The following is an 18,915-nucleotide window of genomic DNA, read 5'->3' as shown; positions in this document are numbered from 1 at the left end:
TGATGTCTCAGACATTAAGTTATGCTGTCCCAAACCCCTCATAATCTAAGGAAATCTCAGATTTTCTACCAGCATATTTTCCCCTCCTACATCTTCCTGAAATTAAAAAAAAAAAAAAATGAAAGTAGGAAGGAAAGCACTGTGTATGTACTATCTCTGATCCTGCTTTCAGGTGGGGTGACAGGGCAGAGGCAAGGCATGTGAAAAGCACCCTCAAGGCTCTGATTGTGATTTAGTTCATTTATATGGCATCATTTCACCCAAACCCAGAGAGAGCATTCATCTTGTTCAGGTTCTGGGAAGACTGGGTGCTGGTGGGGGTGTAGCTTTAAGTTGGGAGACCAGGATTGTCGCACAGATGCCCCCACTAACTAGTTGTCTAATCCTTAACAAGTTGCTTTGTCTTCCCAGGCTCATTTTCCTCATCTGTCAAGTCAAATGAAGGTTATGGAATAGATGATCTCTAAAAACTCCTTCCAGCTCTACAGTTCTATTCTGGGTCTGTCTGCACCTGCAGACAGTGATGGGGGGGGGGTGTTTGGGGAGGGGACTCTGGGGAGGGAGGCAAATTTAGTCATGGGATTAAACCACTTTTACCTGGAGCAGCCCTGTGTCCTCATGGGTTGTGTAGTGCAGGCTTGTCTCAGATTATCCAAATAATTGATTGAGTTCTCTCTCCTTTCTCTCCCAGTGGACACACAGCTTTAGTTTCTGGGAGTCGCAGCTGCTTCTCTGAAATTTCCATCCCAGGGCTTCCGTCCTCCACTGTGTCCTCTCAGAAACCTGTCATGGTTTTTCTGGATGGATGCCCACAGAATTTTAATCCAGTCTCTCTCTCTCTCTGTCTCTCTCTGTCTCTGTCTCTGTCTCTCTCTCTCTCTCTCTCTCTCTCTCACACACACACACACACACACACACACACACAGAAAGTACTATGCATAACAAAAAGCAAAACCAGGTTATGGGTTGAATGTTTCTTTATTGAATTTGGTCACTTCAAGGGCTCAGAACATAGAGAGGCATAACTTGTGCTGTCAACCCCAAGCCACGAGGAGCTGGGGCCCATGAGTTCTCTCCATAAAGGGTTTGCGCGTGAAGCTGTAAAGAGACCCAGATGCTTCAGCTCCCATCCTGGATCCAGCCCTGGTCCCGACACCTCTAGACTCTTGGTAAATGGCTGTTTAATTAAACTAGGTGTGTTCCCATAATACCCCAATTTCTTCCCTTCTCCAATAAGCCTTTGCATTTCCAGTAAGTGGGGGGAAAAGACGTCCCAGCTCTCATGAAACTTAGCAGAGCCCCCCAACTTTACCCAACTTTAAAAGGTGCAGTTCTTGGGGTGCCTGGGTAGCTCAGTTGGTTAAGCATCAGACTTCAGGTCAGGTCACGATCTCATGGTTTGTGGGTTCGAGTCCCACATCGGGCTCTCTGCTGTCAGGGCAGAACCTGCTTCGGGTCCTTTGTCTCCCTCTCTGCCCCTCCCCTGCTTGTTCTCTCACTCTCTCTCTCTCTCTCTCTCTCTCTCTCTCTCTCAGAAATAAATAAACATTAAAAAAGAAAGAAAAGATGCAGTTCTCCCACCTTAATTTGTGGAAAGATCCTCTGTGAGGCAGCTAAAAATGTGCATTCCTGGACACAGCTCTCAGATATTCATTCAGTAGGTTTGGATCCAGGAAACTATTTTATTCACTCCAGGGCACCTGATGTAGGGGTGGGGGTCCGGGCGGTGATAGACTCCTAAGAAATGCTCATGGCTAGAAATAAATAGCACTATCACAAACGAGAAGTTCATGTTTCCATTTGCATTTCATGTTGCTCTGATAAAATCCATGAAAACTGATGCTTAGTCATCACGATTCCTGGGATTGACCTTAAGGTCATTGCTCTGTACCTTGGATACCTGTCATGAGTACCCGGAGATTCCAAAAACTCAAAGCAGGAATAAAAAGGGCAAAGCCCTGCAGGGTTGCTAAAGAAGAGTGTAAATACTTTGGAGTTCAACTTCAGCACTTGCCAGCTGTGTGACTGGGGCAAGTTAGGGAACCTCTCTGAGCCTTTGTTTTTTTTTCATCTGTAAAACTGGGTTATGATTAACCTTCCTGATGGAGGGGTTAAGAAAATTAAATGAGTTCACACACCCCTACGTGACTGCTCAATAAACAGTTCCCACTTAGAACAAAATGTGCCACTGTTATTCCCCGGAAGGGAGGGGCAAGTGTCTCTGATGCCCAACTTCAAATCCTTATTTGGGATTCGGCCTGACCTTGGTGTATCCTCCAGTGCCGGATATACAGCTCCGGACCTCCCTGGGCCACCACTGCCCACCGCGCTGGACTTTTCTAAGGGTCGCAGTTCGCTCCCTGGTCGGTTCCCCTCCTCCACCTAACAGAAGAGGCGGTAGACTGAGTATTTTTATTTTAAAAGACTTTTTTCTGGGCCTCTGACCCCACACTGCAGGTATCAGCGTGGGTTTCACGGGCCTCAGTAGCTTTGGCAGAAAGGAGGAGGCGGCTCAGCTGGGAGCGATGAGGGACCCGGAGCCACACACCCCCCTCCCCACCAAGGTGGCCCCACTGGGGCCAAGGCTTGGGTCTGGGACTTTCCACGGCCTCCAGATCTCTCGAGGTGGGCGGCAAATCCTCCTGCGCAAGGGACCCGGGGAGGTTGGGAAGGGGCCCCGGGCCAGCTGTCTGAGGGTATGACAGGAAAGGGCCACAGGCCGGGATTTGGGACCCCGTCGTCTCCTCACCTAAGGAGGCCCCGGGAACTGCCTCTGGCCGAGCTCTACAGGGAAAGGCGGGCTCCATCCACCGCCCGGGTCCCCTTCGGGAGGACCCGAATCCCAGGGCCCTGCACTGGCTACGCGGTAAGGGAAGCCAAGACCCGGCGACAGCGCCTTTCGCCCGCAGGAGGGGCTGGGGAGCGGAGCCCTCGCGGCCTCGGGGCGCCAACCCGGCGTTTGCGCCTGGCGGGAAGTAACTGGAGAGTTTGCTGGATTTTGTCTCCATCCCACTCTACATCTTTAGGCCAGGGCGGCTGCAAGGACACGTCCCGCTCTCCAGCCACCCGGCCCCACCGAACCACCCGGCAGAGCGCGGAATCAAAGGCACTGTCCATCCGGAGGCCCAGCTGGCGACAGCTCGAGAGGACTGACAGGCCACCCGTCTGTCGGGACCCGGGAAACCCGCCTCCCTGCGGAGAGTGGCTCAGGACAATCTCACACACACACACACACACACACACACACACACACACACTCAAATAAAGTAGAAGTCCAAGGTCTGCCTCCACGGCCAGAGGTGGCTTCCGGAACCGGACCGAGCTTGGGTCCTCCGATGGGCCCGAGGGGGAGGGGGGAGGGGCGGCGGGGGAGGGGAAGGGGCGAAGGACCCCGCTCAGAGGCCCCTCCCACTCGCGGACGTTCCACGGGGTCGAGCAGGGTGGCGGCGGGGCGGCAGGACCGCGGGGCGGGCGGAGCGCGCCGGACGGCGGGCGGGAGCCCCTCGGAGCAAACCGCACACACTCGCACCCCCTCTCCCTCCTTCTCTCCCACCCTCTCGCCGACACCCCCGCCCCCAGCCCCCTCCTCTTCCCCGCCCGCCTCCGCCCCCATTCTGGGAATTGTGTGGAAAAATTCTCAGCCAAACCTCCCACCTCTCCTCTCGCCGCCCCCCCCCCAACCTCCCGCCACCCCACTCCCTTTAAAAAACCCCCTTTCCTCCCCGGCCCCTGCACTCTTTGTGAATGAGGGCAGGGAACACGGCCCTTCCCCCGCCCAGGAGCCACGCCAGACCGCCGCACTCAGAGGACTGTTTGTTAATAGTCCAATTAGATAATTGCCATCTTTCACTCCTTTTGCTCCGCATTTCCCATAAAGGAATGAATGGGGAGAGCGGCGTGGAGAGGGCTTCTGCCCCGGCAAGGTGACGAGAAGGGCTGGAGCATGCTCCTTGCACAAGGCCATGCGCTTGAATTGAATCATTGTAGCCTAATCAATGCTCTTATTGGATTACTGGCTGTTGCTTTTCTCAAAGATATTGTAGCAGAGACAATGAAATAGCTAGGGGAAAACTTTTTTTTTTTTTTTTTTGAAGCAGATCTCACAGTTGAGATTTTCTCGGCTCTCTCCCTCTCCCCCCCCTCTCTCCTGCTGGACTCTGAGTACAAAGCTGCCCTTTGAATGGGCTGCCTCAGGGCTGACCGGAGGTGCAAGCGTGAAAAAATCCAACGGGAACACTAAATGAAGAGAGGTGGCCGTTTAAGATGGCTGTCAGCGTCGAGGTGTGTTAAGGAGGAGTTATTTGGGACGAAAGCTTGGCTTTTAGAGTTCGGGGGAGACACTTTTCGGGAAAACTTTTACTCCCCCCCCCCCTCTTTTCCCCCTAGAGGCAACCTCTTTCTTCTGCAGCAGGGTGTGCGAGGGTTTTTGTTGGTTTCTCTTTCCCTCCCCCCCTCCTCCCTCATTCAGCTCTATCTGTCGAGTGTGCAGAAAACCCCTCTAGCCAGTATGTGAGCAGGAGGGTCAAAGGCAAAGGGAAAGTTAATAATGCCTGCTAATGGTACTAACAATTCAGGATGAATCTTGTCAAAAGTTTTTCTGGAAGTGTGGGTCTTTGATTGTGTGTTTCCTGAAAGCAAGACCAGTCATTTCCGTTTATTCACTGGCTAAACCCCTACTTGATTGGGGACAAGGACAGAAACCATCCATTACGATCTGATATATTATCCAAACAATTTAGTGTATTCATGAGGTAACCGAAACGTGGGGGCTGCGAAATTACCCGTAATCAATTGCAACAGCGAGTGTACGTCCCCGCGGGTGTCGGACAAGTAGAAGTCGCCGTCTCAGCCACAGGCGGGAGCCGCAGCATTTCGGAGTTGCTCTGCTTGCTACCTGATCGCCAGGCTGGGGACACTGGACGTGCTCAGAGGACGCGGACGCTGACGAGGCGGCCTCGCCGCGGCTCCATCGGGATCCTGGATCAGACCCGCCGCCTCTCCGCGAGCGCGCCACTCGCCGGTCGCCGCTGACCCGCCCGCGGTCGCCGCAGCCGCCCCGCGGGGACATTCATTCTTGCCGCTTGCCTCTCTCTGGGCTGGGCGCAGGAGCTCCTTTGTAGGGTTTTGTGCCCGCGGCGCCTCCTTTTTTTGTTGTTGGGTTTTTTTCTTTTTTTTTTTTCTTTTTTTTTTTTTTCCTTCCTTTTTCTTTTCTTTCTTTTTTCTTTTTTTTTTTCCCCCCCATGTTCGGGAAACCAGACAAAATGGACGTTCGGTGCCACTCGGACGCAGAGGCTGCCCGGGTCTCGAAGAACGCGCACAAGGAGAGCCGGGAGAGCAAGGGTGCGGAGGGCAGCCTCCCCGCCGCTTTCCTAAAGGAGTCGCAGGGCGCCTTCTCCGCGTCGGGCGCCGCGGAAGATTGTAACAAAAGTAAATCCAATTCGACTGCCGACCCGGATTACTGCCGCCGGATCCTGGTCCGAGGTAGGAATGGGGTCGGGATGCAGGGCGCGTGTAAGCATGGGGGAGGACTCGGGGGCCCGACCTGCGCGCGGCTCCAGACGCAGGCCGGCGGGGAGGAGGTGTCGGCTGCGAACTCGGAGAAAGTTACTGGCCTTTCTCCCCCCCACCCCCACCCCCACCCGCGGTCTGGCTGGCCGCTGGGCACTCGCACCCGGGGCGCGCACTCTCCTGCAGCCTCGACCCTCCGAGTCCCGAGGGGCCCCGCCTCCTGGGCTGCTGGAGAGCCTAGGGACTGCGTGGGCCGGCCGGGGCTCCGGGCTGCGGCCTCCGGCCGGGGAGAGGGAGCAGGACACTATGGAGGACGAGTGCGCGCTGTGCGAGCCAGAGGACCTGCCGCGAGCCTGCCTACGGGCTCCTGCGCCCTGGCGGGCCGAGTGCACCCAAGGGCAGTGCGGGAGCCGGAGAGCAGCTGCCGAACGCCGGCTACTGCCGGGCTAGTTGGCGCGCGGGGCCGAGGGCCCCGGCGCCGCGCTTGAGACTCGCCGCCGCCGCCGGGAGAAGCGGCTGAGCTGGGTCGCCGGGCCACGGATGTCGCCTCGGTGCTCCACTCGGCCCCTCTGTGCTGCGCGTTTTGCGCTCGGCTAGGGGGGCGGCGGTGGTGAGGCCCGGCCCCGGCCCCGCGTCGCCCCCGCCAGCAGATAGCCAGGCCCCGGCGGCCCAGACCGGGTCCCCCCTCCTTCCGCCTCCCCGGCTCAGGAGAGAAGGAAACCCCGGGGTGGGGCGCTGGGGCAGCGGGAGACGAGTCTGGTCTACGCGCCCCAGAGCTGGGGACGGTGGGCCCCGGCCTGGTCAGTTTGGAGACCCTCAGGCTACAAGGGGACCCAGACCGCGCAGCCGAGGCTCCCAGGCCTGAAGGATCATCAGCCGATTTGGCTTTTTTTTTTTTTTTCCTCCCATGTCTAGAGGCCTCTATAAAGGCCAAGTCTGGTTCCGCCTCTCGTCAGCGGTGTGGAGTTAGCCCCCTCGCTCCCCAAAACGCACTGTGTCTTTGCTCCCCGGCTGTGACCGCAGCCCTCCACCCCCATCCCCCACCCCAGACTGCAGGCAGCTGGCGGCCGTGTCCTCAAGCCAGCTCCGGCCAGGGAGGTGGAGGGAGACGGGAGGGTTCCGGTGGCTGACATCTCCCCTTCCTCAGATGCCAAGGGTTCCATCCGAGAGATCATCCTGCCCAAGGGCCTGGACCTGGACCGGCCCAAGAGGACGCGCACGTCCTTCACGGCGGAGCAGCTGTACCGGCTGGAGATGGAGTTCCAGCGCTGCCAGTACGTGGTGGGCCGAGAGAGGACCGAGCTCGCCCGGCAGCTTAACCTCTCCGAGACCCAGGTACCGGGTGGCCAGGCCGTGCACAGCTCTGCACAAGCCTGCCTCCCCATCTCTGTCACTGGCTCCTCCCGGGTACCCAGCCTGGCTCTGGACAGAGACGCCCAGGGGAGGCGGATTGGATGGGGTGAAAGACCTCAGGATTCCTTCCCTTCCATAAACCATTCCTTTCCCTCTACACCCTCACGTCTTCCAGGGCCTACACTCTGCCCTCCTTGGCCTAGCCCAGGAGGCCCCAAATGTTGTCGTTTGGAATTCTTTTTAGATCACGGTCTTGAGAATAACCTGCTTGCCTCTTCTGCTCCACAAGGAACCAATGTTTGCCCCTGTCTTGGCCACGCCATTTTGGCCAGATTTCCAGGCACCACCCTCTTTGGGGACCCCAGGCTTATTCAACACCCAGGCCTGCTCTGCAAGCATGGGGCTGGGGCCAAAGGCACCTGGGTGCTGAAGGTGACAACTAGATTGCAAAGGCACACATGCCTGAGATTTGCCTGTGCAGGCAGGCGGCCCTGCCCCTTGAGTCTGGACCCATTCCCAGCCCTGGGCACCCACTGGGCACCTAGGAGGCCCTGTCTTCTGTGACAATGATATATGGGATCAGGGGCAGATCTGGGGCCCTGGGAGCCATCACTGCCAACTGCGCTTTAGGTCTTTTCCTTTACGTAAAATCCACATGACGTTACTGGAGTTAGTCACATAGACTCTGGACCCTGGACTTTTCAGGGCCAGAGAGCTTTGGGGCCTGGTGAGGGCATGGCATCAGCTTGGCCTAGGTAAGGGAGACTCCTTTCTGAGGGCCAGTCTCTTTCCCAGTGCCCAGCCCTGAAGCAGGTAAGGAGCATTTTAGGTCTGGGATCTGGGCAGAAAGCTGAGAACTGAAGACAGATCATCTTGGATGTTCTTTTTGAGTTTGAGTTGGCATGATAGCTTTTTCCTGTTTTCTCTACTACCACCCCTGTTAGGTTTGCAAAATCTAGACCTTTCCATATAGCTGCTAAACTCCATTCTGGGCCACCAGGTAGGCCCGAGGAGGGGGCAGAGGGAGATGAGAAAGTGAGAGGGAGGTTGGCGGAGAGAATTTGGTTCACCCCAGCCTCCTGACTTCCTCCCATGATTCCAAAGTTCATGTTGGAGAACAGGTGATAAATTAAGAGTATCACTCAGAGCCTCCAATCCAGAGGCAGAGAGAGGAGGTGGAGATAGCTTGGCCTATAAAGTCCATCCTGCACAAATTATTCCTTCTACAGCCACCTTCCCAGCTTGCTGCTAGTTAATGGCCAAGTCTGACCCCAGTAAGCAAGTAACAGCCTCTTGAAGCCTTGGACAGTACTAATGCGGCAGAGGCTAAATTTGGTTGGGCCAAGGGCCTGGGTCCAGCAAAACAGAGCAATACTCCTCCTCACCCACCCCCTACTTCCCACACAGCAGCCTTCAGTCCTCACCCCTCTCCTGGAAATGTGAGCTCACAAGCCAGGATGATCCCCGTCTGGCTGCATGCAGGTAGCTAGGCAGCCCGGTGAAATTCCTTCTGGTCTTCCTTCGAGTTAGGATCACGGACATCTTTAATACTTTACTTATAATCTCTGACAGCCTAGGCCCGCTTCCACGACCCGGAAGCCCAGCCTAGTGCAGCTGTGTCCAACTCTTGGTGGCCCAGGGAGCTCCCCAGCCAGCAACCTCTCCTGCTGCGAGGTGGGGCTGGAACCGGGGCTGGGCTGGGGCTGGGGCTGGGGCTGGGAAAGGGACCTTCACGGAGCCCTCGCGTCCTGGGAGCCCGCCCCCCTTGACGCCGGTCTCCCCCTGCCCCTCTCTCCCGCCCTCCCTGCGCCCCTGCGCCCAGGTGAAGGTCTGGTTCCAGAACCGGCGCACGAAGCAGAAGAAAGACCAGGGCAAGGACTCGGAGCTGCGCTCGGTGGTGTCGGAGACGGCTGCCACGTGCAGCGTGCTGCGGCTGCTGGAGCAGGGCCGCCTGCTGTCGCCGCCCGGCCTACCCGCGCTGCTGCCGCCCTGCGCCACCGGCGCGCTCGGCTCGGCGCTACGCGGGCCCAGCCTGCCGGCCCTGGGCGCCGGCGCCGCGGCGGGCTCGGCCGCCGCCGCCGCCGCCGCCGCCGCGGCCGCCGCCCCGGGTCCCACCGGCGCCGCGTCCCCGCACCCGCCGGCCGTGGGCGGCGCTCCGGGCCCCGGGCCCGCTGGGCCAGGGGGACTGCATGCGGGCGCGCCGGCTGCCGGCCACGGCCTCTTCAGCCTACCCGTACCCTCGCTGCTCGGCTCCGTCGCCAGCCGCCTGTCCTCCGCTCCGTTGACAATGGCCGGTTCGCTGGCAGGGAATTTGCAAGAACTCTCCGCCCGATACCTGAGCTCCTCGGCCTTCGAGCCTTACTCCCGGACCAACAATAAAGAAGGGGCCGAGAAAAAAGCGCTGGACTGATTTTACGTGTTTGCCTGTATTTATATTTATAGTATCTATTGTGGTGATATTTATGGACTCGCGTATTCGGCGCCCGAGGCTCCTGGGCTGGGCTTCCAGCTCCCACCAGGCCTCTGACAGCTCTCCTTCCCCATTAGTCTCTGCTACCAATCTTATTTTGGGCTACTTTTTTTCTACCTTCCCTCCGTCCTCCTCTCCTCCCCCCAACTTCCTTCTGAATCCAGGAGAATCCAAAGAATTGGGGGGAGGGGGGTGCCCGAATTAGCCAACTGATCCCCCAACCGATGCCAGGCCCTGGAAGGAAAAGACTGGTTCTAAGTCAAAGCACAGGCCACCTGCTCTAGATCGGGCCGGGCCGCTGCTGCCGGTGATCATTCTTAGGAATATTGAAAGAGGAAAGCTGCGCGCAGAGCCCTGGGGCTGAAAAAGCTGGTAGGTTTCATTAGAGCAAAAAGGAAGACGTTCCTCCCTCTTGCCAGAGAAACCAGGGCTTTGGGGAGCCCCTGAGCCCCACTTTATGGACCGCTTGGGAGAGCCGATGCACACGCAGCTTTCTGGCTGGACAAATCTTGCCGATTCCCCACCCCCCCCCCCACCCCCAACACCTCTAGAGAAGCAACAATCACAACCACCCCCGACCTCAGGAGATACACCAAACATCACGGTGGGCAACGGCGGTAATACATTTGATCGGATCAGCAATAAAGCCAGAGTAATAACCACCACATAAAACCAGATGAAGCGAAACCAGTTTTTAAATACTCCTGTAACAATCCAGTTTGGACGGCTTACGAAAATCCACGATAGAGAACGCTCCGCGGGGCAATGCAAAATTCAAGTTCTGGATGTTATGACTTTAAACGGGAACTTAAAAGGAAAAAAGCAAAAGAAAAGCCAACGCCGCTAGTGAAAGACAATTCAGAATCTTTTCTCCGAGGCTGTTCGGGGCGACGGCCGACAGCTCCCCGCTCCGGGAGCGAGGGAAGGGCGGCTGCCGGGCTGCTGGGCTTGGAGACGAATCGATGCCCTTTGCGTCCTCTTCCCCACTCCCGGATTCAGGAAACCCTTCCAGCACGCAGGAAACAACTGGATTTCAGAGCTCTTCTTGGAGGACCAGGTGTCAGGGACAGAGACGGGGACAGCGGGGCTACCCGGCCTCCAGTGTGGTAGTCTCGGTATTCAGAATAGCTACCTGCTCAGATAGGAAAGGCTTCCCTCCCCCCACCCCCCCCCCCCACCCCCAGGTTTCCACGGTCCCAAGTCAGAAACCCGGACCGCGACACCGTCACAGCCTCATCCCTTACCGGAGCCACAAACCTCCGTCCCCGCAGCTACGGCCACCCGCATTTTAACCAAAACTACAGACCTAGACGGCGAGGTGCCGCAGCGTCTAGAATGTATTTCTTCATCCGAAGCGAGCGCAGAGCATTTTTTAAAATAGTAATTTTATTGTAAATTATTTACGTCGGAAGCTCCCCACCCCTCTTTTTTTCTTTTAGGAACTAGTGAAGAAAATAATGAACGATTCAAACATGGGTAGGTGTCACTGAATCCTGGCTACTAACTTTGTTCTGAATGTTTTGGATATTTGGATGTTTTGTATTTATGTGGTGAGAGTGAAATATATATATCTAAGATGATAAATGAGGTGTATTTTTGTCTTGTGTTTGAAGGATAAAAAAAAAAATCAAAAAAGAAGAAGAAGAAGAAGAAAAGGAAGAGAGACCCAGCAAATGATATGGCTCGGTGGCCTGGGGACTCCTGGGGCGGAGGGTGGCAGGCAGCCCCAGAGCTCCAGGCCCTGCAGCGGGTACCTGCCATGAGCTCCTGGAAGGAGGTTTGGGGCGGACTTTGGTCCCCAGAGACACAGCCACCTGGCTAAAATGTTGTTTCACTTCTTTGAGTGGGTCTCACTCTCTCTCTGTCCCAATGGGTTAGACCTTCAGGCCCTGCCCCCCACCCCCATTCTCCCTGCGTGGTGTTTCTGGGTTTAAGAACTTGTGTCCTGACACCCTAAAGTTCCTGCCTCCTAACACTCCCAGTTCCTAGAGTTTTCCAGCCACATCTCCAAGCTGACCGGCAGTATTTTGGATTCATGCAATCACAGGGCCCGGAACAGTTACGATTTTCCTTTCTTCTGATTTAGAGTCTCTCTGCCGCTAAGAGAAACTTGAAGGAGCAAGAGAATGGAAAAGATATTAATTCCTGCACAGACCTCTTCCCCCACCCCACCCCACTATATACGCGGTGGTGAGCGGATGTAGACGGTGCAGAGAGAACGCAGGGATTGAGGAGGATACATCTAGACAATTTCCTAAAGCATGAGGCCCCCGGGGCGCAGGCGTATCGGTGCTAGCTCCCTCTTCCTGGTGGCCGAGCACCAGGGTGATGCGGGGGCCCGCAGTTCCCTTGGGGCACCTGCACAGGCCGGGCCCCTCGAACCCTCACGAGGGTACTGTGCCCGAACCGCAAGTTTGAGGCACCCGAAATGAGGCGGCGGCACAGTGTGGTCGGCTGAGTTCATAAGCTGAGTGTAGGTTGGAACTCTGCGTGGTTTAGGGCCGTTGCGGTGAGCTGGTTGTTTTCCTGAGAGCAGCCACCGCCCCCAGACAGTCTACTTTTGTTTCTGGAAGTCGCTGCACACCCCTTGGCTTGCTACCTCTGGGCTCCTCCCCTCCCTGTCTTATTTTCTTTAGCTGGAACCTGCTTTCTCCCTTCTGTCCCTCTAAGGGTCTCTCTCCCCTGCTGCTCTGGGTCTCCGTCCCCTTGTTTCTCCTTTCTTCCATTGCTTCTCCCCAGTCACTCTCTGTCTCTCTGCTTCTCACTCACATTCATTCTCTCTCTCTGTCTCTCTCTCTCTCCCCAATTCCTGTGCCTTCTCCTGGTGGCCCCAGGACCAAGGCGTGGGTGGCTCTGATGCAGTTTCCTGGCTGGTGGTTTGGGGCCAGTGAAGGGGGAGAAGAGAGCGAGAAGGTGGCATACATTTATGGAACAAAAGAAAACACAAAATCCTAGCTTCAGGGTCCCCACCAAGCTTAGCCCCCTCCCCCAGGAGCATCAGCCTGGGGAGTCACCAAGCAGATCCCTTAGAAGCTTTCCCTCCTTTCTCTTTTCACTTCCTTATCCCTAAAAAGGGGAAAGAGCTGCCTACCCCATTTCTCTGCTCTCACCTCCCTTCCCTCCCTGGCTTTGGGAAGAGCTGCTGAGCTCTTCTCCTGCCACTCAGGGAGTGCAATTGTTCTTAACGAGACTCTTCTGCATAGAACATGAATCACAATTTTAATTAAAAAACGTTTATAGACAATTCATTTAATTTTAGTGCCTGTCTTGTTCCCCCTCCTTCCCCAAGGGCCTCCAGCAAGCTGCCTGGGTCCCTGGAGGGCTCTGGTGAGGCCTCTGTCCTCCCTCTAGTGACTCACAGGCCACGGAGGAGGCAGGTGGCCTCTGTGACAACAGCTGGCCCTGCCTGGGAGAAGGTGGAAGGGGCTCCTGGAGGTCAAGGAGAACAGCTGGAGTTGGGGGAGCTGAAAGGAATCTCATGCTCAGGCCTGCACAAAGCAATGTCCGAGTTAGCTCAGAGCAAAAAAAGAAAAAGAAAAAGAAAGAAACCTCTCACCAAACTCCTGTGACTTTGGTGGTCAGGTGTGGGGAAGACGTGGGAAGTCACTCGGGGAGTTGAGCTGGGACACAGGCTCAGATCCATACTTGCAGCTGGCCTGGCCCAGAGCAGAGTGTAGTCATAATAAATAGCATTTAGCAGCCCTTTATAGTTTACAAATAGCCTTTCACATATACCGTCTGTATTACTCCTTACTTTCAGAGTGCCAGCCTCATTTTAAAGAGCCACATGAGGCTTGGAGCAGTCAAATGACTCTTGCTGGAGGCTATGGCCCTTGTCAGAGCCACAAGACTATAAGCTCCCCACAGGGCCAGGACCCTCTTCTTCCTGCTTTTTTTTTTTCTCCTTCTTTTCTTTTGCCCGCCCCCCTCCCCCTGCCTTCCTCCTTCCCTCCTTCCCTTCTTTCTTCTCTTCCCTTCTTTTATTCCTTCATACTTTCCTTTTGTGCCCAAAGTGTCTGGCTCATGGTACCTGAATTCTTTAGCCTGTTTACACCCACATCTGTGGACTCCCATTTCCAGCCCTCTTTTTTGCTACACCAGCTGCTAAGGATTTACTTGGTGCCTTCATCAAGAGGTTTGAATTTTTCTCTTCTTCCTGTTTTCTTTCTTGCGGGTATCCAACTCCTGCCCCTACTCCTCTCCAGAGTGACATCTTTAAACACCTTACCATCTCTACCTCATACTTCTGTAAAAAAAACAAACAAAATAAAACCAAAAAACTTCTTTAGGATCTAACATTCATACAGTAAACATCTATATGGTAAAGTACACAAAGCTTAAGCATACAGTTGATGAATCTTTTCACACGTGGGCACACACACACACACACACACACACACACACACTTCTTGAATTGTTTCAGTGATATTCTTCCAACTTCTCCTCTTAGGCCACATGATGATACAATGTTTTTCTCCTGTTTGAAAAGAAATGGTGTCTTCTTGGTGTCCTGCTAATTGCACAGAAAACCTTCCAGGAAGTCTCTCCAAGGCTTCTGGACAGAATTAGAAATCATGTATTTCTTCCAATCCCCTGTGGTGCTGAGTCTAAGTGACTTAAGTCAAACATCCGATCAGAACTTAAGGTCTACTAAGTCAGCATTTCTCAAGAAACAACAGAAGACCACCTGCTTCTGAATCACCTGGAGACTGGTTAAAATGCAGATTCCTGTATTCAGCCCCCCACCCCCATATGAATCAGAAACTATGGGAGTGGGGCTCAGCAATGTGCATTATTAATAAGTTTCCCAAGTGATTTCCACACTAACATTTGAGAACTGTACTTAATGGCAAGTTCTCAAAACACTGCAACCTCCAGCATCTGGCCCAGGGCCTGCTGTTTGGTGGGAATACAAGGAATGTTTGTTAAACAAATGAATCCACATGTTCTGACACAATTTGGAGTTTCTTGGATCACATCATACCATTGTACCTTAACACCATGTCTACATTGGGAAACCTTTACATTTCAGAGTCGTTTTACTGGGATGGGTTTCATTTTGATGAAGCAGGAAAGGAAAGAGGGATAGAATTTGGTGATTCCTCAGGTCTCAGGGATGGTTTTTAATAAACCCAACTGGGACCACCTCGCTGGACATGCTGCTTCCCTTCAGACTTGGGAGTTTGGGGAGGGTAGGAGGAGAGCCCTCCAGATTTGCTGAAAGCCCTCTACCTTTCTTGGCTGGAACTGAGGATTCTATTGGAGCGATAGTAGAGAGCAATGGAAAGGAGCAAGCCCCCCAGGGTGAGAGAAACTGGCATTAAAGGGACACAGAAGCTGAAAATTACTTCTGTATTCTCTGATTTATGCTTGAAGCCTATTTTCTATCTAGAAGCACATTTGCTTATCCTCTTACCCTGAAAACACAAAATAAATGTGGGCTTCACGTGGTAATGTTGGGTCCATTCTTAGAAATAACAGCAACACACACACAAACACACACACACTCCTATTTCTTGGTGTCTCACAATGGCCACAATGATGGTTTGCTGTACTCCTTAGTGGTTACTAGTTATGGGCTCTAGAATCAGAGTGACTTAGGTTTGAATCCTAGAGCCACCGCGTAATAGCTGGGTAGTCTCAGACAAGCTGCTTGGCCAGCTGCTCTAAGCCTGTTTCCATATATGTCAAGTGATGACAATAATGGTAGATGCCTTATAGAATTTTCATGAGTAGTTAATTGGATAAGGCATATAAACTATCTGGTACAAACTAATACAAACATTCAAATATTAGCCATTTATTACAAGACTGTGTCATTGTGGTAACTGATGATCTGAGACTCGGGGCCTCAGTTTCCCCATCTGTAGAGTGTGGAGATTGGCATAAAGTCCTTTCATGAAGAAGGACCTGGAATTGTGGTTGAGCCAGTCATAATGGACTTTACTCTCCCTGCCTTTAGACTGGATACCATAGTCATCAGTAAGCACATTTTTACTCAAAATGATAAATTATTACTTTAGTGACATGGCAGACAGTCCTCAGCTGTCCGTGTCCTTTAGGAATTGCCTTAGCTGAGAGAGCCACCTTGCCCAAGGTCATGCCCCGCGTTTCCAATGACTGAGAGAGACATGGGGCTAAGTCTGGCGCTCACACCCCAGCTTTGGGTAGCTTTGAAGGACCATTCCCTCTTCTCAACTCCCCGAATTGTTGGCTGCAGTTCTGTCAAGATTCCAATGCAGCTGGACTTCTTCTGCCCGGTGCTGCTGCTTTCTTTTCTCTTCCACACTTGATGAACTTGGAGCATTCGCTAATATACCTCCTACATGCTAATCTCTCTGCTTCTTAGGGAACCCAGCTTGTATCAAATGTTGTGGGACAGTGCATGGAAAGTGACAGAAATGGCGAGGAAGCACTGAGGACCTTCAGCGTAGAATGACTGGAGGGCAAATCATGGGAGAAGAGGCAGGAAGGCAGGCGGGACCTGGTATACTATATTTATAACATTTTCATTTTACCATCAAGGTGATGAGGAAAGGTTCTCCCAAGGAGATCATGAACTCAGTGAACATCTGTATTTTTTTTTTTTTTTTTTTTTTTTTTTTTTTTTTTTTTTTTTGGCAGTAGGGGAGAATCCCAGGGGAGGTGGTGTGGAAAGAGAAGCCCAAGGATTCTGAAGCAGAGAACAATTGGTGAGTTCACTCCAATAGGGAGGGACAAGAGAGGATGATGGTGGTGGTGGTGGTGTCATTCATTGGTGTAGTAGCAGCAGAAATGGAGGAGAGGGGATGGCCTCAAGACATCTTCCGCGATAAAATCAACAGATCTTAGTAACCAAGGGGAAGTGACTGGCGTTGACATGGATTTCAAGATGGGGCCCAAGTGGAACTTTGAAACCATTTCCCTTGAGCCAGAGAAGGACTCAGATGCTGAACCTGAACCCAAGAAGGGAGGGGGTGGGCCGAGGCAGCTCCAAGCCTAAGGAGAGGAGAGTTCCCGCAGAGGTCTTGGACCTACAGGAAGGAGGGCCCACGGGTGGGAACATTCCTGGAGCATGCGCCCTCTGCGTGAGCCCGGCGCTGGCGCTCTGGGTCTCGTGTCAGTGGGCGGAGTCTGCGGCGAGGGCCTGAAGGCCTCCGAGGTTGCGTTCCTAGCGTCACTTGGCCTCGCCATCCCCGCGCCGGCACCCCTGGCCTCTCGAGGCCCACCCCACGCGGTGCTCCCTGGGGTCCCGGGCGGGGATGCGTTCGCGTGAGGTGCCAGCCGCGACCACCACCAGGAAGGTGGACAGCTCGGCCTGGTGTGACGCTTTCGCCGCCCTCGCCTACGCTGAGCGCCGCCATGGCGCCCTCCTGCCCAGCAGGAGAAGGCGGCGCTGGAAAGGTCTTCCTCGCAGGGCTGGCTCTGAAGATGTCAGCGGTGACTCAGGTCTGTGGGGCAGCCCACCCCACCTCAGGAGGTGCGGCCACGACCCCTGGAAGCCCCTTTCTCTACCGTCCATGCTCGGCCGGGGTTCTCATCCCAGCTGCTCAGCTTGCGTAAAAGGCGAGAGGGGTCGGCCAGAGACTCCTTCTCCATCCTCCAGACCAACGCTCTGGGCTCTGGAAAGCAACCCAGGCGGGGCCAGCTCTTGGAAGGAGAGAAGCAGAGATGAGGGATTTGTTAGGGATAGCCCAATAGCGAGTACCCACGTTTTGTTTTGTTTCCCTGCTTTCTCATTTGTTAGATAAAACTGCCATCTGTTAGATAGGTGGTGGGTAAGTTAGTTCATCCTCATGCCCATTTTATTGAGGGTCAGGCTTCGTCTATTCCAGGGAAGAGCTAAATGCAAGTTTAATTTTCTGTCCCCGATGTCAGTTGATGCTATGGAAGGCAAGCACAGAGAGTTGAGAGGGTGTTGTTGGGTGGGATGGGCAGAGAGCCTGCAGGGAAGGACTGTAGGTTCTGAGATGATCAGGAAGGTATGTCCCATCTTGGCAAAGGCAGCCCAGGGAGGAGTGGGAGGGAAGAGGGAAAGAAAATGAAATGGAATGATGGGGGCACCCAATGAGGAGAGGTGAAAGAGAAGGCTGGAAAAGTACCCTGATCAAGAAAGGTCTTCAATACCAACCTAAAGATTGTTATTCTGTAGGTGAAGGGGAGGTTTTTGGTAGGCAGGGATGGGAGGAAAGCTGAGTTACTGGATCAGACAGGTGCAGGCAGGGGGAGAAAGAAAGGTTAGTGAACTTGAGGTTAGGTGTTAAGGTCTGAAATTAGGTTGTAGGTGAAGAGAATGGAAAGTAGGTACAACGTGCATGCCTTTGACCTTGTCAGTCATGGAGGTTAGGGTGGCCTAACACACTGATGCCAACACTCCTTTTAAACATAAGCATCATTTCATTTTAACATTCTCTTCCTGAGCTTCCAGTGAACATCTCTATTCAGAGACGATTCACTCCCACGTGAATTGGATTGATTTGTGGTGGCTGCCTGGGGTACTAAGTTGTAGAGAATTCTGACACCTCATCTAAGCTCTGTGGAGAAGTGTGCTGATCACTGGCGATGTCTGCCATAACCATAGGAGAGGTTTTTGCAATTCTGAGGGAAATATAAATGACTCTGGTTAGGTTGCTGCTCTAGGTTCTAAGTTAAGGAGCTGGGTCCAATTTTGGCTCAGTAGGTTTGCTTAGCCTGGAAAGGTTGGGGCAGATAGGAAAGCTGTGTCCACGCAACTAAGGGTAAGTTTCCTGCTGCAGGTAAATCCATCATCATGTAGATCCCCACACTAGGCCGTAGTGAGAACATTGGACTTTGAGTTCCATCTCTGCCTTTGATTAGCCATAGGGACATAGACAAACTATGCTTTTCAATCTGAACACTCTTCTGTTAAAATATTATTATGGTAATATGTAAAATATTACTTGATCGACCAAGATGTAATGTGCTTACTAGTGCCCAACTATGAATGTAACAAATGTTAGCCCCTTACTTTCCATTTTGAGCCCAACCTTATCTTTAAGGCCCTGAAGATCAATTTCTGACTAAGTTTTCTCCTGGGCAAAATTATATTACGGCGATTTTTGTAAAGATGCGTTGAGACACTGGATGTGGAGTATATGACATAGAATAGGAAAAGAGGCCTCTTTGCAAGTTGGTAGAATGGAGGAGGCACACTTTCAACAGTGTGGTATCTCCAGGGCATTTTTTTTTTTATTCATTTATACAAACACACACACTCAGTCATACATTTTGTTAACGTTCCTGTTTTCCCTTGACATAAATAGGTTTATATTATACATATTGTTTTGTGACATCTTTTTCCTTTAACAATATATCTTGGAGATCCTGTTATGTCATTGCACGTAGGTCTATTTTGCCAAACACTATATATTTCATAGTTATTAATGCATCATAATTTGTTCAGCCATTCACTTACTGATGGAAAACTGTATTCTTTTTTTTTTTTGCCTTTATAAATATATTTCTAAGAACATTCTTTGCCTTTCTGCGCCTCTACTGATCTTCCTAAAAGTGGAATTCCTGAGTCAAACAATATGTATATTGACATCTTAATAGATACTGCCAAAGATTGAAGGGATTTATAT

At 53.1% G+C, this 18,915-nt stretch overlaps 1 protein-coding gene across 1 annotated transcript; it reads left to right on the top strand.

The window, feature by feature from the left end:
• The first annotated feature begins 4,569 nt into the window (after positions 1–4,569).
• VAX1 (ventral anterior homeobox 1) lies at positions 4,570–10,266 on the top strand. Its single transcript, XM_045439089.1, has 3 exons — positions 4,570–5,481; positions 6,656–6,843; positions 8,684–10,266. Exons 1-3 carry the CDS (start codon positions 5,241–5,243, stop codon positions 9,269–9,271), a joined length of 1,017 nt encoding a protein of 338 aa, XP_045295045.1. The 5' UTR covers positions 4,570–5,240; the 3' UTR covers positions 9,272–10,266.
• Positions 10,267–18,915: the final 8,649 nt, after the last annotated feature.

Source organism: Leopardus geoffroyi, chromosome D2 (genome assembly GCF_018350155.1).
Source record: "Leopardus geoffroyi isolate Oge1 chromosome D2, O.geoffroyi_Oge1_pat1.0, whole genome shotgun sequence".
Lineage (NCBI taxonomy): Eukaryota > Metazoa > Chordata > Mammalia > Carnivora > Felidae > Leopardus > Leopardus geoffroyi.
The sequence above is the reverse complement of the archived record's forward strand: the minus strand, read 5'-3'. Positions and strand labels throughout refer to the sequence as shown.

Excerpts from the sequence above, each read along its gene's own strand:
- VAX1 (XM_045439089.1), top strand. The coding sequence starts at position 5,241 with ATGTTCGGGAAACCAGACAAAATGGACGTTCGGTGCCACTCGGACGCA. Across the intron at positions 5,482-6,655 it reads CCGCCGGATCCTGGTCCGAG|ATGCCAAGGGTTCCATCCGA; the intron begins GTAGGAATGGGG and ends CCCCTTCCTCAG. Across the intron at positions 6,844-8,683 it reads TTAACCTCTCCGAGACCCAG|GTGAAGGTCTGGTTCCAGAA; the intron begins GTACCGGGTGGC and ends CCCTGCGCCCAG.